The sequence below is a fragment of the Rhinolophus ferrumequinum genome, chromosome 6 (genome assembly GCF_004115265.2).
Source record: "Rhinolophus ferrumequinum isolate MPI-CBG mRhiFer1 chromosome 6, mRhiFer1_v1.p, whole genome shotgun sequence".
NCBI lineage: Eukaryota > Metazoa > Chordata > Mammalia > Chiroptera > Rhinolophidae > Rhinolophus > Rhinolophus ferrumequinum.
The window spans coordinates 10,788,150-10,810,522 of record NC_046289.1 but is presented as its reverse complement, the minus strand read 5'-3'; the positions used below and the strand labels follow the sequence as shown (position 1 = coordinate 10,810,522).

Here is a 22,373-nt window from a genome sequence, read left to right as displayed (position 1 = left end):
GTTTTTCATAGATTTGTGATATTAATCCCTTATCAGATATATCATTGGCAAATATCTTTTCCCATTCAGTAAGATCCCTTCTTGTTTTATTGATGGTTTCCTTTGCTGTGAAAAAACTTTTTAGTTTGATATAATCCCACATGTTTATTTTTTCTCTTACTTCTCTCGAGCGAGGGTATATATCAGTAAAAATCTTACTCCGGGTAATGTCTGAGAAGTTTCTTCCTATATTTTCTTCTAGGTATTTTATGGTTTCAGACCTTACATTTAAGTCTTTAAGCCATTTTGAATTTATTTTTGTATATGGTGTAAGGAGGTGGTCCAGCTTCATTTTTTTGCATGTGTCTGTACAGGTTTCCCAGCACCATTTATTGAATAGACTGTCATTACTCCATCGCGGATGTGGAGAAAAGGGAACGCTTGTGCACTGTTGGTGGGATTGCAGATTGGTGCAGCCACTATGGAAAACAGTATGGAGGTATCTCAAAAATCTGAAAATGGAACTACCCTATGATCCAGTAATTCCACTCCTAGGTATCTATCCGGAGAAACCCAAAACTTCAATTCAAAAATCTTTATGCACTCCTATGTTTATTGCAGCACTATACACAATAGCTAGGACATGGAAACAACCAAAATGCCCATCGGTAGATGACTGGATTAAGAAACTGTGGTACATTTATACAATGGAGTATTACGCAGCCATAAAGAAGAAAGAAATCTTACCATTTGCAACAACATGGATGGACCTAGAGAACATTATGTTAAGCGAAATAAGTCAGACAGAGAAAGATAAGTACCATATGATCTCACTTATTTGCGGATTCTAAAGAAAAGAATAAGTGAATGAACTAATCAGAAACAGTTTTGGAGACAAAGAGGAAAAACTGAGGGTTGCTAGATGGGCGGGAGGGGTGGGGGGTAGGGGGGAGGGTGAGGGGATTGGAGGGCAGTTGGTGACCACAGGATGGCCACGGGTTTGAAAATTAATCTGGGGAACGTAATTTGGTGGTTACCAGAGGGTAAGGGGGTTGGGGGGTGGGGGATGAGGGTGAGGGGGATCAGGTGTATGGTGATGGAGGGGGAGCTGACTCTGGGTGGTGAACGCACGGTGTGATTTATGGATGATGTGATGCAGAGTTGCGCACCTGAAATCTATGTGATTTTGCTAACAATTGTCACCCCAATAAATTAAAAAATAAATAAATAAATAAATAAATAAAAATAAAAACCCATTTACCTGGGTTTACGGATTGTAAGAATTCATATTGTAAATGTCCATACTATCGAAAGTGGTCTACAGATTCAATGCAATCCCTATCAAAATCCCAATCGGATTTTCCACAAAAACAGAAAAAAAAAGACAACACGTAAAATTCATATAGAACTACAAGAAACCTGCATTTCTAATAAGCACCCCAGGCTTTGCTGATGTGGCTGGACCAGGGACATTCCTTTAGCAGCGTGAAATAGGCTTTTCTTCACAAGAAGGTGATTGAGTTAATTTGCTGATTACTGTTTGGTTCCATCAAAGTCAACGAGTAAAAGTGATTGCACCATTGAACAATTAATTTGATACATTTTAAAGCTGAAATAATTAGAACATTGTGGGATTTAGACTGGAATATAAAGAGATAACAAAGGAACAGAATTTAAATATCCAGAGATGGTAAAAATAATAGGTAAATTGTATACCAAGATAAAGTCATATTTTGAAATCAGTGAAGAAAGGATACACTATGCAATAAGTGATGTTGGAACAACTAGGAAACCGTCTACAATACACCAAAGCAAAATCTAGATAAATTAAAGAATTAACTGGAAAGTTAAATGCATAAAATTAAAACTCTAAAATTACTTGAAGGAAATAGGGACAAATAGTATTATAATCAGTGAGAAAGAATTCTAAGGGTTTCAGAAAGAAGTTTTTCAGGATATTTAGTTCACAGTATGAAAGAAATAGAAATAGACGTCTTCCAATTTTTTTTCAAAGCCTATGATTTTCATTTATATAAATTGTATTTGGTTCTGTTTCTCAAATAAGCCTCTTTTAGAAACAGTGTTTTGTCCTTTCATTACGGTTCATGTATCTTCTTTTTCCTCTTTAAGAGTTTTACATGGGGCGGCCGAATGGCTCAGTTGGTTAGAGCACAAGCTCTCAACAAGGTTGCTGGTTCAATTCCCGCATGGGATGGTGGGCTGCGCCCCCTGCAACTAAAGATTGAAAACAGTGACTGGACTTGGAGCTGAGCTGCACCCTCCACAACTAGATTGAAGGACAACGACTTGGAGCTGATGGGTCCTGGAAAAACACACTGTTCTCCAATATTATACAATTAATAAAATAAAAAGAGTTTTACATGTGCTTATTTTATAGTGTTCTCCTGATTTTTCTATTATCTCAAGTTCTTGAAAATTAAATTTCTTATGCCTTTTGGGTCATTTCCTTACACAGCTTTAAAATTATTTTCCTGATTTATGCTCAATAATTTCTTTTTTCATGGAAGTCTATATAACCTGGGTTATGAAAATATTCCTACAGAGGGTTTTGTGCTGATTTATGCTGGTGCCCAGGGGTTATAATTACTTCTCAGCTTAAGATTCCTGCATCTGGTGGGTACTCTCTGGTGTTACAGTCTTGGAGTTTGGGGTTTTTACAGGAGATTCTTTTTCTCCACTTTGAGCCCCAGGAAGATGATAATCTCCCTAGCTCCTTTTTTGGGGGTTGGTATGTAGTTTTCCTGATCCCCTCTTCATGGTTTAACAGTACCACCTTTATGTAATGGTCTCAGTTCCAATTTGTTATCACAAAGTAGCCACGTCTCTGCCAAAGCTGGGGCATTAAAATCCATCCACTGCCTATATAGTCTACATCTGAGCCTCATGTCTTTCAGGCAGCCACACATTAGCTAATTTTTTGCCTTGTCACCTCTTCATTTCTGGTGACAACACTTTTTTCTCTTTCCCTCCCTTCCTTCCATCTTTCCCTCCTCTTTTTCTATTATAGCTCAGTTATTTACTAAAACTTTTTGTTGTATTTTTTTCACTATGCCATTGCTCCATCATTGTTAATAAGTTCTTTATGTTGCTAATAAATAAATAAATAAATAAATAAATAAATAAATAAATAAAATAAATACCTGGAAAAATGGGAAGAGTATAGAATTTTACTTAAAAGCCATTATTTAGCTAACAATCAACACTTGAAATAATTATGATAATTCAAGATGTTTAAAAGGTTTTCTTTTCAGAGGAAAGCAAAAATCCAAACTGAAATCCCCTGTAAACTTGGGCTGCTAACTTAATCTTATTTTCCTCATTTGTAAAATGGGGATTATAGTCTAGCCTTTTAGAGTTGTTACAAACATTAAAAGATGTATAAAAAAATAACTTAATACAGAGCTTCACACATAGTAAGTGCCCAATAATTAGGAGCTAATACTGGTATTAGTAGAATGCTATGGAAACCAAAGATAAAAAAAAAAAATCACAAAGAGTATTATTTCACATTCAAGGAAAGCAAAACATCTCCTTTTGATGTTTCCCAACACAAATAACTTACCTTTTGTATTAGGAATGACCTTGACTTTTAAAGAGTAAGATTTCCCCAGATCAATGTATTTCAGGACATTGAGAGACAGTGAATCATCATGTTGCTGAAACCAATAATTGCACGGTCTTTCATATATAGTCCATGTTCGGCCATTCCTCTGCCCAAAGTTGTATAAGAACCAGGAGTCTTTTACAAAAGTCATACCGTTGGGTACCCTTCCAGGCATGGTAGCAATAGCTAACGCATTCTTAGCATCCACAATTCTCGTGATGAGGAAGCTGCTGTAACCGGGAATGACCACAGTCTTCTCTACATCCGACTCTTGAAATGAGGACGTAACACCTGGAGCTAAAACAGGAATGATTTGATATAAAATACAAGAGCCAATGTTCTCCAAACATCCTGGAGGACAAAACTGATGAAATGCACTACGTGAGTTTTTAAACTGTGGTCTTAACCATAGAACACGATTGCCAGATTTCAGGTGATACTTCAAATTATTTTATAGAAAACGTATCATGACTATGTCAAGCACAGACCTATGTTTTACCCTTTACTATGAAACAGATTCTATAAAATTCCCAGCAAAAAAAAAAAAGCCATGTAGGACTAAGCAATTATAAGAAACCCGATTTCTTTACTATACAACTGCCAAGAGGCTTAATAACCTAAAATCTTTATTGTGATTCTGTAAGAGAAGGATCATGTATCCCCAGCACCTAAAGATCTGCCTATTACATAGAAGCTGCTCAATAAATATTTGCTGAATGGATGAATAATTGATTGTTTAAGGAGAGCAAGAAGATTTAGTTGAAAAGAGGCTCTAGGGCATAAGGAAGATTGTCATTTAAGGAACGGAAGGGGAAAAGATGCCACTAAGCAGACAAAGAAGAAATGATTAGAAAAAATCCATGACAGAGAGTATGAGGGAAGCCAAAAGAAGGGGGTTTCTAGGAGAGGGAAGGCATCATGATCACGTTTCCATTTTTTTTTCATTACCACATGATTTTGATAGGTCTTGGAACACATCAATAATACCTCATTCTGAAAAAATAAATAGAAGTAGTCAAGAGAGCCTCCTTAATTCCCTTTATGACGCACACATGCTCTAATGTCTCCCATTCTAGACAAAAATCCTTTTTTACAATTCCTCCAACTGCCACATAATGTCCTCCTCTTTGTAGCGAAATTCCTTGAGTTGCCTTAATTCACGTCTTCGTTCCTCTCCTCTCTAACTTTTTGAACCTAATCCAATCAGACGTTGGTCTGCAACACTCTACCCAACAACAGCTTTTGTCAAGCTTCCCAACAACAGATCCGCTGGCCAATTTTCTTTTCTCGTCTTATTTGACTCACTGATAGCATCTAACACAGGAGTACTCCCTCCTTCTGGAAACATCTTCACTCAGTTCTCAGAGCAGACCATCCAATCTCCTTCACTGATTCTTTCCCATCTCCTGGCAGGTGTCACAGCACTGTCACATATATGCAGACCACTCAAATTTCTCTCTCCAGTCCAGATGTCTTTATTGATCCCTCACCCAACTATCATAACAGCCTCCTGATTTCTCCGCTTCCCTTCTTGTCCTCTCTCCATCACCTGCCCAGTCTACTCTCAACACAGCAGCTAAAGTGATCTTGTTAAAACCTAAGTCCAATCATGTCACTTTCTGCTCAAAACCCCGCCAGTGGCTTCCCATTTACTCAGAATAAAACCCAAATTCTTATAATGAACTATACTAGCTTTTACTATGTACGTATATCCATCACATAATCCTTTGAAATGGAGATACCCTACATAACAGTGATTCAAAATTATTTTATTATGGAGGGCAAAATCTGCATGGACTTCCTGTTTTCTTTCATTTCTCCTGAGTACTGGTTAATACAAAAAAGTGGGAATAAATGATAGGTCCTAGTATTGATGAAATATCAATGAAGTTATAGCTAGGTTTAATTGTATCAGAAATAAAAAATTCCTCTAGACTTTAGTAGATGTAGACTTCTGCAGATTACCAGTTGGACTAAATTTAAAAATCTATTGTTCTATAAATGAGCACGAACAGTCTTCTCAAATGAGAACTTTTTATTTTTACTAGCCATAAGAGCTATGTTATGTTGTTATACTTACTTTGCATTTGAAGAGTAAGATTATAGAAGTTTCCATCTTGATTGATGGAAAGGGAACTAGACAAACAAGAGCTCTCACTCACGTCTTCTACTCCAAAAGGGTCTGTCATTTCTGCAATAACTGAGGACAAAAATCCTTTAGGAGTGTTATGTTTCAGTATCTTTCTTATGTAAGCTGTTCCGGTTTTCCTAAACAAACAAACACACAGTAAGGAATTTGGATAAAACTGTGGCCTCAATGAGCAAGTTTATGAATATATAATTTACAAACAAAATATACCACAAATGGCTGACAAATGAACATTTGATGAATAGTTCTTCAACCTCATTAGTTAATCAATGAAATGCCAATTACAGTAATGGGATACAACTTTCCACCTATCAAATTAGCTAAGATTCTTAAATGATAGGGTTCAGGAATGGCAAGAATTGAGTGGAGAAAGGCATTCATCCACTGCTGATGGGGGTTAAGTTGGTGCATACTTCCCAGAAAGCAATTTGAAAGTATTCAGTAAGAGTGATAGCATTCTTTGTTTTCCCTCTGATTCCATAAATCTACCAGTAGGGCTCTATCCTAAGGAAATCACTTGAAACACAGGGGATAAAATTCTTTCCACACAAAGATGTCCATCACAGCATTATGATAAAAGGTAGAAATAAGAGATGCCAACAATGGGAAAATTAGGTAAATGTTAATACATGATTTACTTAGACAAAATGCAACTATTAAAATGATGTTTACAGAGTTTTCAATTATATAAGGAAAACGGTCATATATAATGTCTAAATGAAAGAAGCAAGGTGAAGAATGTTAAAATGCATATTAAAAGAGCTAATCAGTAATTCATCAAAGTGTTAACAGTCATGATTTCAATTTTCTTCTTTAAATTTAGCTGTGTTTTAAGAAATTTCCACAATGGACATGTACTTTATAATCAAGAAAAACAATCTATATTTAAAATGTTAACCTAGGACATCCACATGCAAAAGAAAAAAATCTAGACACAGACCTTATATCCTTCACAAAAATTAACTCAAAATAAATTATATATTTAAATATAAAATGCAAAACTGTAAAAATCCTAGAAGATAGATAACACAGGAGAAAATCCGATGACCTGGATTTTACTGATGACTTCAGATATAACACCAAAAGCACAACCCATGAAAGAAAAATTTGATAAGCCATATTTTATTAAAAATTCCACAGAACTTCTGTCTGCGTCAAGAGAAAGAGAAGACAAGCCACAGACCAGGAGAAAATATTTACAAGAGACATGTCTGATAAAAGACTGTTATCCAAAATAATCAGTAGGGGAAGGGAAAACAACTCTTTTTCTTCTACCCTCCAAGGTTCTGTGCCTGGGATCCTAGAAATTAAACTGACAAAAGACAGATTAACAATAGGAAACACGCGTGTCATGCTTACACACGGGAAACTCAGCGGTAAGTCAAAGGGACAGTTGGAACCTGCAGCTTATCTAGCACCTGAATGAAGATGGTTGAAAACCTAATGCTCAAGGTGATGTTGTGACGAGGTGGAGCTCTTGGGAGGTGAGTTAGGTCATGAAGAGGGGAGCCCCTGTGGATGAGATGAGTAGCCTTGGGAAAGAGCCTCCAGAGCGCTCCCTTGCTCGTCCACCATGCCAGGTGACAGTAAGAGGTTGGCAGTCTGCAAACCAGGAAGAGAACTCTCAGCAGAACCGGCCATGGGCCCCCTGATCTCGGACTTCCAGCCTCCAGAACTGTGACATCAATGTCTGTTGTTTATAAGCCACCCAGTCTGTGGGATTTGGGAGCCCAAATGGACGAGGGTGCCCACTATCTTCTTTCTATTTAATGAGGTCCTAGGCACTGTAATAGGAAAGAGGTTTAATATGCTAAGAAATGTTAAGGAAGAAACCAAACAAATTCTTTTGGTGATGTGATGATCTACTCAGAAACATATCTACTCAGAAAACCCAGAGGAATACATAGAAAAAGTACCGGACTTATTAAAAGAAAGTAGCACATTTGAAAAATGTAATATACAAAAGTCCATTACAAGACTTCTGCTTTTGCTTTAGAAGCAGAAAGATGCAGCCCAACAAGAAAAACAGATAGAGAATGAAGTGATCACTTTCCTTAAGCCCATCAGAGAACTAAGGCCAGAAGATAACCAACTAACTAGAAATCCAGGGACTAAGTCATTCCATGAAGGGTGAGAACACTGAACAGTCTTACCTATGTAAAAACATGGGAGGAAGAAATGCAGTGCTGATCACAACACAGACAAGTAATAATTCGCTAAAATTGTAAAAAAAAAAAAAAAAAAAAAAAAGAAAGTAAAAGAAAAAGAAAGAAGAAAAAAAAAAAGAACTGCCAAAGGCCAAGTATGTGCTGCCATGTCCATCTAGAAACGCTGGGGGACCCTTCAAAGAAAAGTCTGCACTCACTTGCAAGGTCCTTGCCCTGGGCTTCCCCTGAGTCTCATGAGAAAGACTGGGTGGGAAAGAGACCCCTGCTGGTGGTGCAGGTCGGAGGGTGAGGGTGGGGGGCAGTTGCATCAGAAGATGGGGAGGAAAGAGGCATCAAGCATCACCCACTTCCCTGAACCTTCTTTCATAGAAAGCTAAAGCCTAAGCCACAGGGCTTGGGCATCAAACATTCTAGTACACAAGCCTCGATGCGCGTGATCACTAGCTAGGAAAGGACCTGGCGGGTACTGGCACTGAAGCCCCGCCCCCTCTCTCCTTCACCCCTCTCCCCATGAAGCAAAAGCTTTAAAATCCCGAGAGAGAGAGCAAAGCCAGTCATCCATGGGGCACAGGCAAAGACACAGCATGGAGAACAGAAGGATAAAATAATAACTCTCTACCCCTTCAGGAGGGTCAGGAAGCTGTCTTGGGCCTCCAATTCTACGAGAATGAAGTAATCTTACCGTTAGGAGAAGAGCCAGGAATTTCCATCCAACATCTAACTGCAGATATAAGGCAGAATTTGACTGCAAGAGGTTATTTTATTAACAGGTCGTTGTGGGGGGTTTTTTCTTAATGAACTTGACAAGCTGAATCTCACATTTGAATACAAGAACAAAGGCCAAGAAAAACCAGGAGGGAGTACCATTAACGTGTTATAAGTTATAGACACGTAGTTTGACAAAGGGAAGACAAATAGAGCAATGAAATAGGAGACCAGAAACAGACAAAGGCATGAATGGAAGGACCTATGACAGACCACAGGGCTGACACTGCAGACCAGTGGAGAGTCACAGGACAACTGGCTATATATGTATGAAAAGAAAGAAAGAGATCAGATTCCCACCTCACACCATACACATCAATTCTAGATAGATTAAAAACTTAAAAAAAAAAAAAAGCAAAGTTTAAAACTACCAGCAGACAACATAGGAGAATAATTAAATTGTGGTATTTTCATGAAATTGACTTACAGACGCAGACATCCATATCCAGTCATTTAGGAAGTATCTGAGGTCATCATAAAAGCATAATGTTGTATGAAAAAGGCAAATCCCAGGAGAAGGCATGCGTAGCTATGTAATACATCTAGTAACACTAAGCAATACATTTTGGTACATATGCATGTGTTAAAGTCATAAAGAAAAAAATATCTTTAATGTTCACCCAAAATTCAAGACAATGCTTATCTCTAGAGGATGGGGTAGGTAGCATTGGGTTTGGGGGAAAAAAGGCAGGGGAAAAAAAAAACCGGAATGCTGTCCAGAAAGATTGTGGGAAGGGCGAAGGGACCCCAGGAGAGTAGTAGACTTCCAGAGGCGTGGAGGTGATGGGGACAGTTGTCACCAGTTAGAAGAATGGCACTTCCCCCTTTAAAGGACTCTGGAGGTCTCCATCAGGAGGACCTCTCATGCCTTTTTTCTCACCTCCCTTCTTTCACCAATCTAGAAGGGCTATAAATCATAAGCTGAAGGGAGGAAGCTATGAACCAGAAAACAATGAGAATGAGAAACACTCTCTCTCCCCACAGTCCAGGCTTCCCAGTTTGGGTCAGGTTCCAATTAGAGTATGGGAAACAAATTTAAATTGGATGAGAGTTTGATGTTTTTTGAAAAACACTAGACAGGAACAGAGTCAGGTGATTTTTAAGTCATGTGATTATTACTTTTCTTAAGCCAAGGAAATATTTACTTACTCTCTAAGGGAAAAGCTATGGGGCTTGCCTGATATTTCATCTAGAGGTAGGAAAGAAAGTAAGCCCCCAAAGGGGATTTGAAGAGACACAGTAGGAAGAAAAATAAAGTTGGTTTCTCTAGCTTCTTTAGTAGACAAATTACACATAAATCAATCCAGTTTTTCACCTAATTAGAAGCCTTCGGTGCCTCCTGCTTTCATGGAATAACATCCAAATTCCTTACTGGGACTCAGAGTCCCTGCCTGACCTGGCTCCACTCTCTTGAATGACTTTCCTCCTTTGTTCATGACACAAGTCATTCCAGGTTTCTTTTGGTTTCTCAAACACACATCATGCTTTTTGGCCTGGGGGCCTTATACACGCTGTTCTCTCAGCCTGGAACCTTTCCTCTACCCCCATCCCTTCCTTCATCCTCATCTTTCCCATCTCATCGTAAGTATCACTGCCTCTGAGAAACCTTCCAAGATCCTCCAAACAAAGGCTCCTCAACCCCCAGGAAAACACTCTCTCAATGCTCCATGCTTTTCCGCTGTAGACTTATGTCAACTGTAAGTACATACTTGTCTACTTCCAGTGCTCGAGTACAATAAGGAATGTCTTCCTCGCCGTTCTACCACAGCAGCAACCGCAGTGCTTTGCACACACATACGTGCTAAGTAATTGTGGAAGAGATGAATGAAGGGCACCCCGCCCCCCAATATCTAGATATCTGCCTTTGGCCTATTGCTGACCTCATAACTCTGGACTCCCAAACCCTCGACCGCCCCAGTTGTAGTTCCTCTCGCCTCCAGTTCTCTGATCCTGGCTCTTTGCTCCCATTTCCTGCCCGGGGTTTGCCTGTTCCCTAGCTTCTGAGCAAAGTGACCACATCTGATTACAGAATGTGTTGGTCTGGTTCTCACATATTCTGATCCTTAAGAGAATCTGCACACGGTTTTAAAAATAATTAGGTTATAAGAAATGATTAACATTAGGATGGTATGAAGATGTTAATTTTTTAAAAAGTGATTCTGTATGTTTTCTATAAGGCCATACCTATAGTATAAACATGAAGTGAGTGACCTGGAGTGGCACACATACACAAGCTATTGAAAATAAAAAAGTTGTAGAAATCATGGGTACTTTTCTTAGAGACAGAAAGTTCTACAGTCTTCATGGGAAAAAAAAAAACACACTACTGCCAGCATTTGTTATGTCTGATTCCAGTCTTCATGCCCACCTCCAAGTGAGCTGTCCGGGGGTGCATGGGGTTGCTGGTTATGGGACAGGTATGCCCCAACAGCCCCATACATGTGTAAGAAACAGATTTCACCCTGGTGGAATAGGGCCCACCATATTTGGGATTGGGTGAGTTTCTAGTAATCTGAAGTTGTTCCTTTTCTGGTTGTTGGATTTTGAGGGGTTGTAGAACTCATAATGTTCTTCAAAGAGACTATTTAGACCTTGAAGATAACTTCAAGGGTCACTGGCTCTTGCCGATGTCTTAGAAATAAACGTTCCTGAGAATTCTGCATACCTGTCACATAGTATTTCATGCAAGATGGCCTTCGCTACATTAGATGTGTTTGTTTTTTGGACATATGAGAAGTGCCATGTGAGTGAACACTGGATAAGCAGTATCCAGTGTAGCCCAGAACATTTTCACACTCAAGAAGGCAAATGCACATTACTATAGCTTGGCCTGAGGGTGCTGATATACCTGGCCCTGAGTTCCTGAGATTGTGGCATCATGTAAGGCACCTTGGCATCTCCAAATACATTTGGCCTCATGAGGTGTCAAAAAAACTTACTCTATTTGACCAAGAAAAGTACTCAAAAAAGTAGGCTCAAAATTTAGAATCTAGAAACCAGTGTGCAATCTAAATAAATGTGAGGCAAATCAGTACCTACCCGGAGTGTATCACTTTTCCCAAGTGAATGTTGTTGAATTGCTTGGTGTATCTGCTTTTCTCAGGTTCATTCTCAGGTACATATGCATAAAAGATCATTTCATCTAAGGTGATATACTGCAGAGCAAGTGCGGTCTCAAAGCCCATATCAGGAGCCTGGAGTAGGAGAAAAATAGATTGCATTTACATGTACTTTTTACATTTTAATTATGACAGAATGCAAATAACACATTTATTTCCAGTTCACATCAAAACAATACTGGTTGTTTATCAGTAGGAGTAATATCTCAGCATGCTCTATTTGAATATCCATGTGTATGCAACGGACGATGCATTTTTCTGTTGAGGAGGAAAAGAAATTCTGAGGAGTGAGGTTCTCTTTATGATTCCTGTGCCCTTTGTGGGAGGCTGAGGCGGAAGGGTGTATGGAGACTTCGGTGTCTTCTGCTGTGTGTGTGTGGGGTGGGGGCGGGGGGGGAATCTGGAGGTGCAGATTTTAAACTCAGCTCTCATTTAGAGTTTTATTTAGGAAAGGAGCTGTGAAGTACGTCTCTTCGTTGGAAAGCTGCTACTCCCAGTGCCCTGAGAGTGACTGCACAGCTACTGTCTGAGTCCCCAACTCTAGTAGCTTCTGCTCGTCTCATTTCCTCCAGTTCACAAGGCTTTCCCTTGCAGCCAACATGGCATCTGTGGTTCAGATTTCTGGGCCGTAGGTCTTCTTTCTAACACACCCTTCTCCCATCCTGATCCTGTCGCTTTGGGAACTTTTAGGGGGTGAGAAGAGAGGTGGAGACCAGCCCCCACGGGCATGTTGGAGCTAAGCTTGTTACTCTGAGATGAGGAGGGAGGGGTAGGTAGTGCAGGCTGGGTGGGGGCATAATCATCACAGAATGGGCTCCAAGACCCATTTTCTGCTAGGCCTTTTTCCCTAGTCTCTTAAATTTGGGAACCCACTGAGAAGGGGAGAGAGTGGGAAACAGATGCAAGGAGAATAAAAGTGGGACTGAACAGATGGCTTAAGGACTCTGAAAAGGCTGCAAATGCTTTAGAATTCTGTATGACATTCTAGCCTGGGGGTGCCAAGAATATCCCATGAAAAGTGTGTGCAAGTCCAGTGAAAGGTAACATAGTGACTAAAAAGTACAGTCGAGGCCCTGGGACCTGTGGCCTGGTTAGATGTCTGAGTCCAATAACTATCGTGTGATAGAGGAAATTTGGGGTAAATTATTTGGCTTTCCTCTGCCTCCCTTCTTTATGGATAAAATAAGGATACATGGTTGTCACAAAGAGTAAGAGCTCACAACAGTGTCTGGCAGACTCGGTCAAATAAAGGCTAGTAATTCTTTTTATCCAGACAGAACGCATAGTTTGTTTGGGGGAAGGGAGATAGTATTGGGAGATAGTATCGAGTGTGAGTTCCTTGAACTCATCCTGAGTATAAACCTCTCTTGGCTTTCGATTTTCATAATTTAAACTTTCATCTAGAGAGCTAAGCTATGTCCTACAAATTGTGAAGTGGGTGAAAAATTACGGCGACTGCTTTTTTGGTTAGTTCTATTCTCCCGTTCATGTCATTGGATTTGTATCTCAGCAGAGCTCACACCACAGACTGGCAAATACACAGGGAGTCACATGGTGGCATCTTCCTGTCACAAGGAAGTCCCACGTCACCCTCTATGAATATCTCAGACAAAAGAAATGAAAACACCATCCTCTCAGCTGCCGCTTTGGCCTGGTCATTGGGAATGTTCTATTACAACTAGTCATGCTTTTTTCTATTTCCTTTAGGCCAAAGGGCAGATGTCATTAAACCCCAGCCAAAACATCTGTTTGATTCTTTACCAGTGTATCGATGAGAGTCCCTTTGCACGACCGTCCACACAGGATGAGTTTGTAGGCATATGTGCCTTCACAAGTAGCATAGTATACATGAAAATTATTAGAAAAATCTGTATGTAGTATCATCAATAACTCCTTCCCACGTTGCCATTAGAAAAGGAATAAATGAGGGCGGCAGGGTTAATATAAAAGAGAACGGTAAACCAGTATGAAAAACAGAACTCGTGTTTCTTCCGGTCAATCTTGGGAGGTAAAAGATCAAACCCGCCATGTACCTGGGTTGGCAGCAATGGGTCTAGCTTGGAATATCTGGTTGGGTTTTGCTGTGTAGATATTTGTCTAAAGATACCCTGGGTGGAGTTACATCTGTATAACCCGGTATGGGACTTGGAAGGTTTGGCAGATGCTCTCTGGTACACAAGTATGGAGGTTTTCCCTTTAGTTAAATAAAGCAAGGTGCCTTAATAACAGTTTGTCCCAAGGAATCTGCTTTCCTAGTTTCCCATTATTCTGTGTATACAACGTGGCGTCTATTCATAAAACAGGGCAAACTATTTCAATGCATGATATCACTGACCTGTCCAAAAATACCTTTAGCATTTCCAAAGGCTGCAAGTGATCTGCCAGCTTCAAAACGCTCTGGAGTCAGTTTATGTATGACTCCCATGTGGTCATAGTACAATGTGAAAATTTTATCAGTAATAGATCCAATTTCAGTATATCTTTCCAATCCTATTAGGAAAGAAACAGAGGTCTCTTGATCATTGACATAACACAACTAGAGAACTTTTAATACTATCCTTTGCAAAAACTCCTTCATTTAAACTAAGGGGTGGGGGTAGGTCTCTGAGATGCCAGAAGTGGTAATATAGATGTTTGTCTCCGTTGAGTCCCTGGAAAGTCTTTTCCAGGCTCCAATTCATTACAGAACCTGGTCGCTGAAGTAGGTGAAGGATCGATAGAGTGAGCGGATGTTAAAGACGTTGGAGGGAAAGAAGTCAGCTCCCCGGTAATGAGTCTCTCCCTAATTACCTGCCGAAGCCAGGTTCCCGACAGGTAGAAGGCAATGAGAAAACAACTCTCAGGACAGCAAGGGGAATTAGCAGTAGAGACCACTGAATCATAAACTACAAGACGACTAATATGTTGATCCAAATTTGGTGTCCTGTGCTGCTCTCACGCCTGAGGGCAGCACGGTGGGAGGTTCTGGGAGTCATGTGGTAAGACAGCAGCGTTCACTTAACCAAACAAACACAGATCCAGAGAAAGAGAAAGCCCCTTGAATGGAAGATGGAGCCCGAGTGAAAGCTCAGGTCTCAGGATGGTAAAGGCTGATTTCTACACACAACCTGCCCACCTAACATGCCCTAGCTCAGCCCGGCTCTCCCAAGAGGTCCATCGTCCCCTCCCTGACCCCTACACGCTGGAGTGCCCAGCACTCCGTTCTTATAGCTCTTCTCTCATTATCTCTGGAGATCTCGTCCAGTTTTAGGATTTAAAATTCATCTTTATGTGGTTGATTCCCAATTTCAAGCTCCCACCTCATTCCCTTCCCTGCACTCCAGACTTACATATCCAACTGCCTATCGGCAGCTCCAGGTCCATGTCGCCAGGCATCCCAAACTGAACTCGTCCTGATGCTCGTCACACCTCTTCCATCCTTAGTCTTCCTCATGCGCATCAGCGCCACTGCCCCATGCCTGCCGCTCAGTCCAGAAACCTGGGTGTCATTCTTAACTCCTCTCTCTCGCACACCCGACAGCTAATCCATCAACAAGTCCTGTTGAGTTTACCCTCAGAATACACATAGAACCTAACCACTTGTACCGCTAGCACCCTCTACAAGCCAGTACGACATATAGGAAGAGATTTGTCATGGGGAATTAGCTCATGCAGTTATGGAGGCTGAGAAGTCCTACCATCTGCCATCTGGAAGCTAGGGGACCTGACCGTGTAACTTCCAGTCAGAGGCCAAAGGCCTGAGAACTGGGGGACCACTCATGTAAGTCCCCATCCAAGGGCAGAAGATGACCAATGTCCCAGCTCAAGGAGACAGGCAGGAAGCCAACAGGGTGAATCCCTCTTTCCTCCACCTTTTTATTCTACTCAGGTCCTCAAAGGACTGGATGATGCCCACCCGCATTGGGGAGGGCAGTCTCCTTTACTGTGTCCACGATTCAAAAGTTAATCTCATCCAGAAACATCCTCACAGACACACCCAGAAATAATGTTTAATCTGGGTACCCCTTGGCCCAGTCAAGTTGACACGTAAAATTAACCATTACAATTGCTAAGATTCAATATGCCCTATTTCATCTATAAACGTAAGGTTTAACATCTTGTAAATTGAGACACGTTTTATAACTGAAGTGTCTTACAATCATTGTCCGCCAGGTGGCACTCACGCCATTGTGGTCAATTGCCTACAACCGCATGTGTGTCATCTCAGCTCTTTATATTGCCATGACTTTGAGTTTCCTGAATCACTGGTGTAGGACATATTGAGTTTCGTTGCTGCTTAAAATGCTTTAAAAAATATTACATTATAATTAGGCACTGAAACAGTTATGGTGGGTGCAGCAAGACAGGAAAACAGTGGGGCTCATAGTTGTCAATAAAGCAAAATGGGACTGGAAGAATTATCACAATTCCAAATTTTCTTGTATGATCACTACCGACTACTTTCCAGGACATTAGGAAGGAAGAAATCCACAAGTAGATGACATTGCATTATGTTTTGTTACTGAGATAACATGCAAAATTTGTCTTATCACACACCAACCAGTGCAACTACGGGCACGGGAAATAATGTCAGAAAGAAATCCATGCATCACCCACCAGGATCACTGTTCAAACGCTGTGTTCAAGTTCAATTGGAAGAGTTTTTCTTTTTTTGTGTTAATAGAACAAGGTGCATCTTATAATCAACGAACCTCCAATTTGATGAACTACAGTGTTTATAACATTCTTCTATTGGCTTTGCCTATGAATAACTGGGTGAGTTGCCTCCAAATTCTTGGGCAATATTATTTTTCTCTTAAAGTTCTTTAGAGGAATATGTGATATTATTCATTGTTGCAGCAGAGAAATCCAAGGCTGGCTTGATTTTTTGTGCCTTTAAAATTGATTTATGTTCTCTGTTTCAAATAATTCAGAAGTGTTTTTGCTTTTATTATTGGGTTTGATTTTGGTTTAAAAAATTAATGTCTAATAAGGCATTAGACATTAATTTTAGACATTATCAATTCTTGGTTTCCTTTATTCGCCTTCGTTTCAGTATTTATCCATTCATTCATATCAAAATGCTATAGTGTGCCAGGAAGTTTCAGTAACAGAGAAAAACACAGAGCCACCACCTGTGCTCATGACTGGATATTTCTACGACTCGCAGCTTCTCAATCATCATCATCTATATTTGTCATTTTTGATTCTTTCCACGTACTTATTCATTCTACACATGGACATGTTTCTAGAGTTTATATCTATAATTTGTAAGGGTTTAGAATGTATATTGCCAACTTAGTTCAGTTTTCTTAGGTGTTATTATTTTTACTCTTTCCAAAGTCATCTTGCTTAGTCTATTTTGATTTTGTTTCACAGTATGTGCTATTCTCTATTTGCCAATTCCTTCAGAGCCATTCTCAGGCTTTCTCTTTCATGTCTGGTGCACTGGAAGGCTAACCTCTATGAATTGCAGTACTTTCCAGCTGGCTTCTGATTGGGTTTCGCCAATGAAAGGCACTAACAGGAGATAAGAAGAAAGGAAGGAGAGAGAAGTCTGTCTGTCTATCTACTATCTATCTATCTATCTATCTATCTATCTATCTATCTATCTATCATCATCATCTATTTATTTGTATTTCCCCTTTAATCAAAGGGACTGTAATCACTTTCTCCCATTGGTAGTCTCTGGATATTTTAATATTATTGTTGGTTCCTTTAACTCTGTTCACTGCTCTACAAATAGTGCCCTCTCAGGTGAAACACTTGAATGGAATTATGTTTCCTGCCAGGACCGTAACCGATAAGGCATTTTTTACCAGAAATGTCCCTAGAAACCAGAATAACCGGGTGGGATTCTGGGACTGAGTCCCATATTTAAGGAATGCACAGAAGACTTCTTATGTCTGGTGGATACTGTGACACTGGCAGTGCATAGCAAGCAAAGGCATCACAATTACTCATTATTACTGGTAGTAGCATGGGATGGAGGGCGTGTGGAGGGCAAGACTTTAGGAGATGAAATGGGGTGGCTGTACGTGATTACAATGACAATCATGGTTTTCTACAAAGATTGTGGGGTGATATGACTTTTATGCATATATTGGAGAGCTTACCAAAAAAAAAAAAAGGAAGAAAACAAGCGTATGGCCTTCACTACCCAACTCAAGGCCAGAGTAAAGAACCTGACAGCTGTACAGGAAAAAAAAACAACAGAACTTTACCTCACACCATACACACAAAATTAGAAGTTTTACATAGATCTATACAAGACATCAAAAACAATGCATCTGCTAGAAGTAAACAGGAGACTTTCTTCATAACTTTGGAACAGGCAAAAATTTCTTAACAGGATATAAGAAGCGAAGAGCACGAACCATAAAAGACTGATAAATTTAACTTTTAAAAATTAATAATTTTGTCCATCAAAAGACACCATGAAGAGAATACAAAAGACAAGCAACTGGTTGGGAAAAGATGTTTGCAAGTCATATTTCTAAAAAAAGGACTCATATCCATCATACATAAAAAAAACTCATAAAAATCAATAAGAAAAAGTCAATCCAATTAAAACTTGATTGAAAAACTTGAAGAGATAATTTACCAAAAAAGATATAAAATTGGCCAATGATCATATAAAAGTGTGCTCAACATTATTTTTTGATGCAAACTAAATCTTCAATGAGATAACGTTACATACTCAACATGATGGCTTCCTATTTAAAAGACTAACAATACTAATTGCTGAGAAGGGGGAGCAACTGGAATTCCTTCATATTACTGGTAGGACAGTAAATTGATAAAATCACTTTCAGAAGAGTTGGAAGCACTTAATTTTTTTCACAATAAATAGGGATTTACTGTTTAAAGGGTACAGGATTTCAGTTTTACAAGATAGAAAGAGTTCTGGAGATGGATGGTGGTAAGGGTTACAGAACATTTTGAATATATTTAATACCACTGAGCCATACACTTTAAAATGTTAAGACGGTAAATTTTCTGTTGTGTGTATTTTACCACAATTAAAAAATATTTTAAAAAATCTATCACCCCTAATAAGTTTGAGATGTTAGGATTAGTTGATTAATATGGCAGATTTTTTTTTTTTTCATGTATCTTCTAATCCCTGGCTCACAATAGTGCTTACACCAAAAAAAAGTGAATTCCTCACCGGCTTTCGTCAAGTAAACCTTTCCACTCTGGGAAACAAAAGTAACATCGGAAGTATAAAAACTATGATAAGTATTCTTTATGATGTCATCATGAAAGTCAGCCAATAATTCGAAAATGTGGCCACCATCCATTGAAAGCCACACCTAAGGGAATAAAAACATAACAACACATTAAACAGCAGCCATGTAACAGCAATTACTTACCTGCCTAATCTTCCTACGTAAGACAATTCATGCAGCATGGCTTTGCCCATATGCCCACATCTGTATTTCTCTCTCTGTCTCTCTCTGTCTCTCTCTGTCTCTCTCTCTGTCTCTCTCTCTGTCTCTCTCTGTCTCTCTCTGTCTCTCTCTCTCTCTCTCTCACACACACACACACACACACACACACACAGAGACTCCTCACTTACTTGGTCTATTCTCTATTTCCTTCCTAGAGTTTGTATGACAGTGTAGATGGTAGTCTCAGGTCTACATAGTATGCATGGTGAATGTAAAAAAGAACGAAGTTGTTCTCATCATACAAGGATGAGGTACTGGGTGTATTTGAATATGGGGGAGAGAGTTTACCCCATCCTGACAGGAGACTTCAAGTTCTAGGTAGGCATCTGGCAAATATGTATGTAAACATGTTTTGTGGGGAAAAGCTCCTTAACAGTTGCAAGGGTGTGTCCTGGGAACCTTCTAAATACTCACATGTACTCTACTATGGTATGTAAGTTTCTCCAGTGCCTCATCTTTTGGTAAGAGTTGTTTGAAGATAAATCACATCATATGTTGGATGAATCCTGCTTGGTACACCTTTTAATAGTCTCAGTTTTATTCAAATGAAGATTTCTGGTTTTTAAATTTCTTTTTAAACATTAATTTTAATGACAAGTTATATCTGAAAATAGGCTTTTCTTAAATTTAAAACATTATAATGTGGCTGAAGTTTCTTTGACCACCATCCAAATAATTCTCCTTTTAGACCTGATCTGATATAATCATGGTCTCCTCCATCCCTTCCCAGAGGCAACCACCGTAATCAGGTTGAAAACTCTACACATTTACATTCGTATACAGAGGGTGCCAAAAAAAACACATATACACTTTAAGAAAGTAAAACTGTATTAAAATTGTAATACTCAATATATACTGATAACAAAAGATGAATACAAGTCACGTTGGACTTCTGCAATTACAAGAGGTGCTCAAAGTGGTTCCCATCAGCGTAATTTTAATACAGTTTTTTGTCAATTTAGCTATTGGGTTGTCTTTTTTGTGTTGCTTTGTAGGAATTCTTTATATATTCTTACATTTCATTCTTTCTCAGTTAAATGTGTTACAAGTCATCTCCCAATTTGTATTTTCACTTCTTACAATGTCTTTAATGAACAGAATTCTCCTCCTCCTCTTCCTCCTTCTCCTTTTCCTTCTTTTTAGTAAATTGTATGTATCTTTTAGATTTTCTATATAGACAATCAAATATCATTTACAAGTAAATAGTTTGCTACTTTTTAATATTCGTGACTCTAATTTCTTAATTTTTTTCTTTGTCTTATTGCATTTCCTTCTGTGTACTCTTTTACCTCTTAATAATTTCTTGGTAGAATTCCAATGTGGTTAAATACAACTCTCTGTCTTCTATATTACGTGCGAACCCCCACAATTGAATGTGGAGAAGAACATTCTATAATGATGAACTGGTCAAACTTTGAATTCATGAGCACGAAGCTCAAGCCATCGTCCTTCATTCCCTCAGCCAGCTCACTCTCCTAGCAACTATATCACTCTGTTCTCTCTTTCCTCAAATCCCCAACATTCTTCCTCCATCCTCACTCTCAAATAATAACTTTTACTTTTTGTTGAGAAAATAGAAGATACATTTCCACATCCTTCCATCACGGCATCTACCGCTAGACTCTTCCTTCCCTCCTGGTACTGTATGATAATTATCCTCCTAAGGACAATTTCTCCACCAGGTCATGACTCTTATCTCCTCTCACCTATTCAGAAACATCACTCCCGAAATTTTTCCCCTCTCTCTTTCCTGCATCATCAATTTCCCCCTCCTACTGAATGATTTCCATCAGCACACAGCGTAACGCCTCCCATCTTTTTTTAAAATACTCCTCTGGACCACCCTTCCTTCTTCAACATTGCCCCGTTTCATTGCTCCACTTTTCAGCAAAACTTTGCAAAAGATTTGTTTGCGTTCCTTGTCCCTAATTCCTCTCCTCTCATTCTCTTTTCATCGGGCTTTCCACCTCTCTGATCATCACAGGGACTGTTCTTTACTTGATGTAGAACCACTTGGCATCGAGGAAGAGCCACTCGACCCCAGCGTGTGAAATGTCATGTGTACTCACCTGATTACCATAAACGTACAGAAAATGGCTTCGGGGGTGGAACATCATTCCAACAGGAGAAGAGAATGATGAAGGAAATGTGAAAGATGGATATTTTCGTTTTAATCTTGGTTTGTTATTTCTTAGGGTGTGTATAGAGACAGCAATCTCTTTCTAGAAACACATAAAGCATGAGCAAGTCATAAGAATTTTTCCATGAATAATACTTGTCTATCTTCCAATTTTTAGATAGGGATACATGCATTGACACAGTCTAGAACTGGAAGGATTAGTAACCATCGAGATCTCTTTACTCTTTCTCCCCGACCATATACATCCATTTTACAGCTGTCAAATATGAAGTTTGGAAGACTAAATAATTTGTCCAAGATTCAATAATAAATAACAGAAAGATCGAACTTGGCAGAAAGACTCCAGTGTCCACACTCATAGCTATCATGTCAAACTTAAAAAAGTGTGGAGACTTGGGCCACACTTCTATTGGATCGTGACCTTAAAGGGGACAAGAATATGCACCCCGAGATATGCCACTTTGGTATAAAGATTATTTTAAGCTGAAGACATTTGAGATCCAACAGATGCAGAAAAAAGCCTTTCCTTATCTGACTAAAAGAAGCAACTTCTAGAAAATAAGACTGTCATAAATTTTTCTTCAGGGCAGATCTACTCCCAGAAGGGAGAATGTAAATAAAACCTACCCCGATTCCCCAAGTTTTATCATTCCAAAGGAGACAGAGAGACCACTCATACCTATATAAACAAACATGATCATAAACTTTATTATTTCCTCTTTGTTCTCCCATAAACCCATTATCTTTTCATCTGTTTTTCCTTCAGTGCCTTTCTCATCCCCCCTTATCCTATTAAGATGGTATATAACCCCCAAATTTTCATCATCTATTTGAGCTACTCATCACTGACTTTCAGCCGCCTGTATGTGCACCGTATGCATAAATAAACTGTTTTCTTTTCTCCTGTTATGCTGTCTTCCACCAAATTAATTTGTAGGGCCCCCAATTACTGAACCTAAGAGGGTAGAGACAAATTAATTTTTTTTTCCTCTAGA

At 39.3% G+C, this 22,373-nt stretch overlaps 1 protein-coding gene across 1 annotated transcript in view; it reads right to left on the bottom strand.

Moving 5' to 3' along the window:
- Positions 1 to 22,373, bottom strand: part of CATSPERB (cation channel sperm associated auxiliary subunit beta) — a 71,251-nt gene that overhangs the window by 17,568 nt on the left and 31,310 nt on the right. The window contains exons 14-19 of the mRNA XM_033109035.1: positions 21,308 to 21,454; positions 18,956 to 19,100; positions 14,141 to 14,295; positions 11,726 to 11,880; positions 5,685 to 5,872; positions 3,563 to 3,895 (exon numbers count right to left, since the gene is read on the bottom strand). Of these exons, the coding sequence (XP_032964926.1) occupies positions 3,563 to 3,895; positions 5,685 to 5,872; positions 11,726 to 11,880; positions 14,141 to 14,295; positions 18,956 to 19,100; positions 21,308 to 21,454 (1,123 nt within the window). The remainder of the gene's footprint in view (positions 1 to 3,562; positions 3,896 to 5,684; positions 5,873 to 11,725; positions 11,881 to 14,140; positions 14,296 to 18,955; positions 19,101 to 21,307; positions 21,455 to 22,373) is intronic.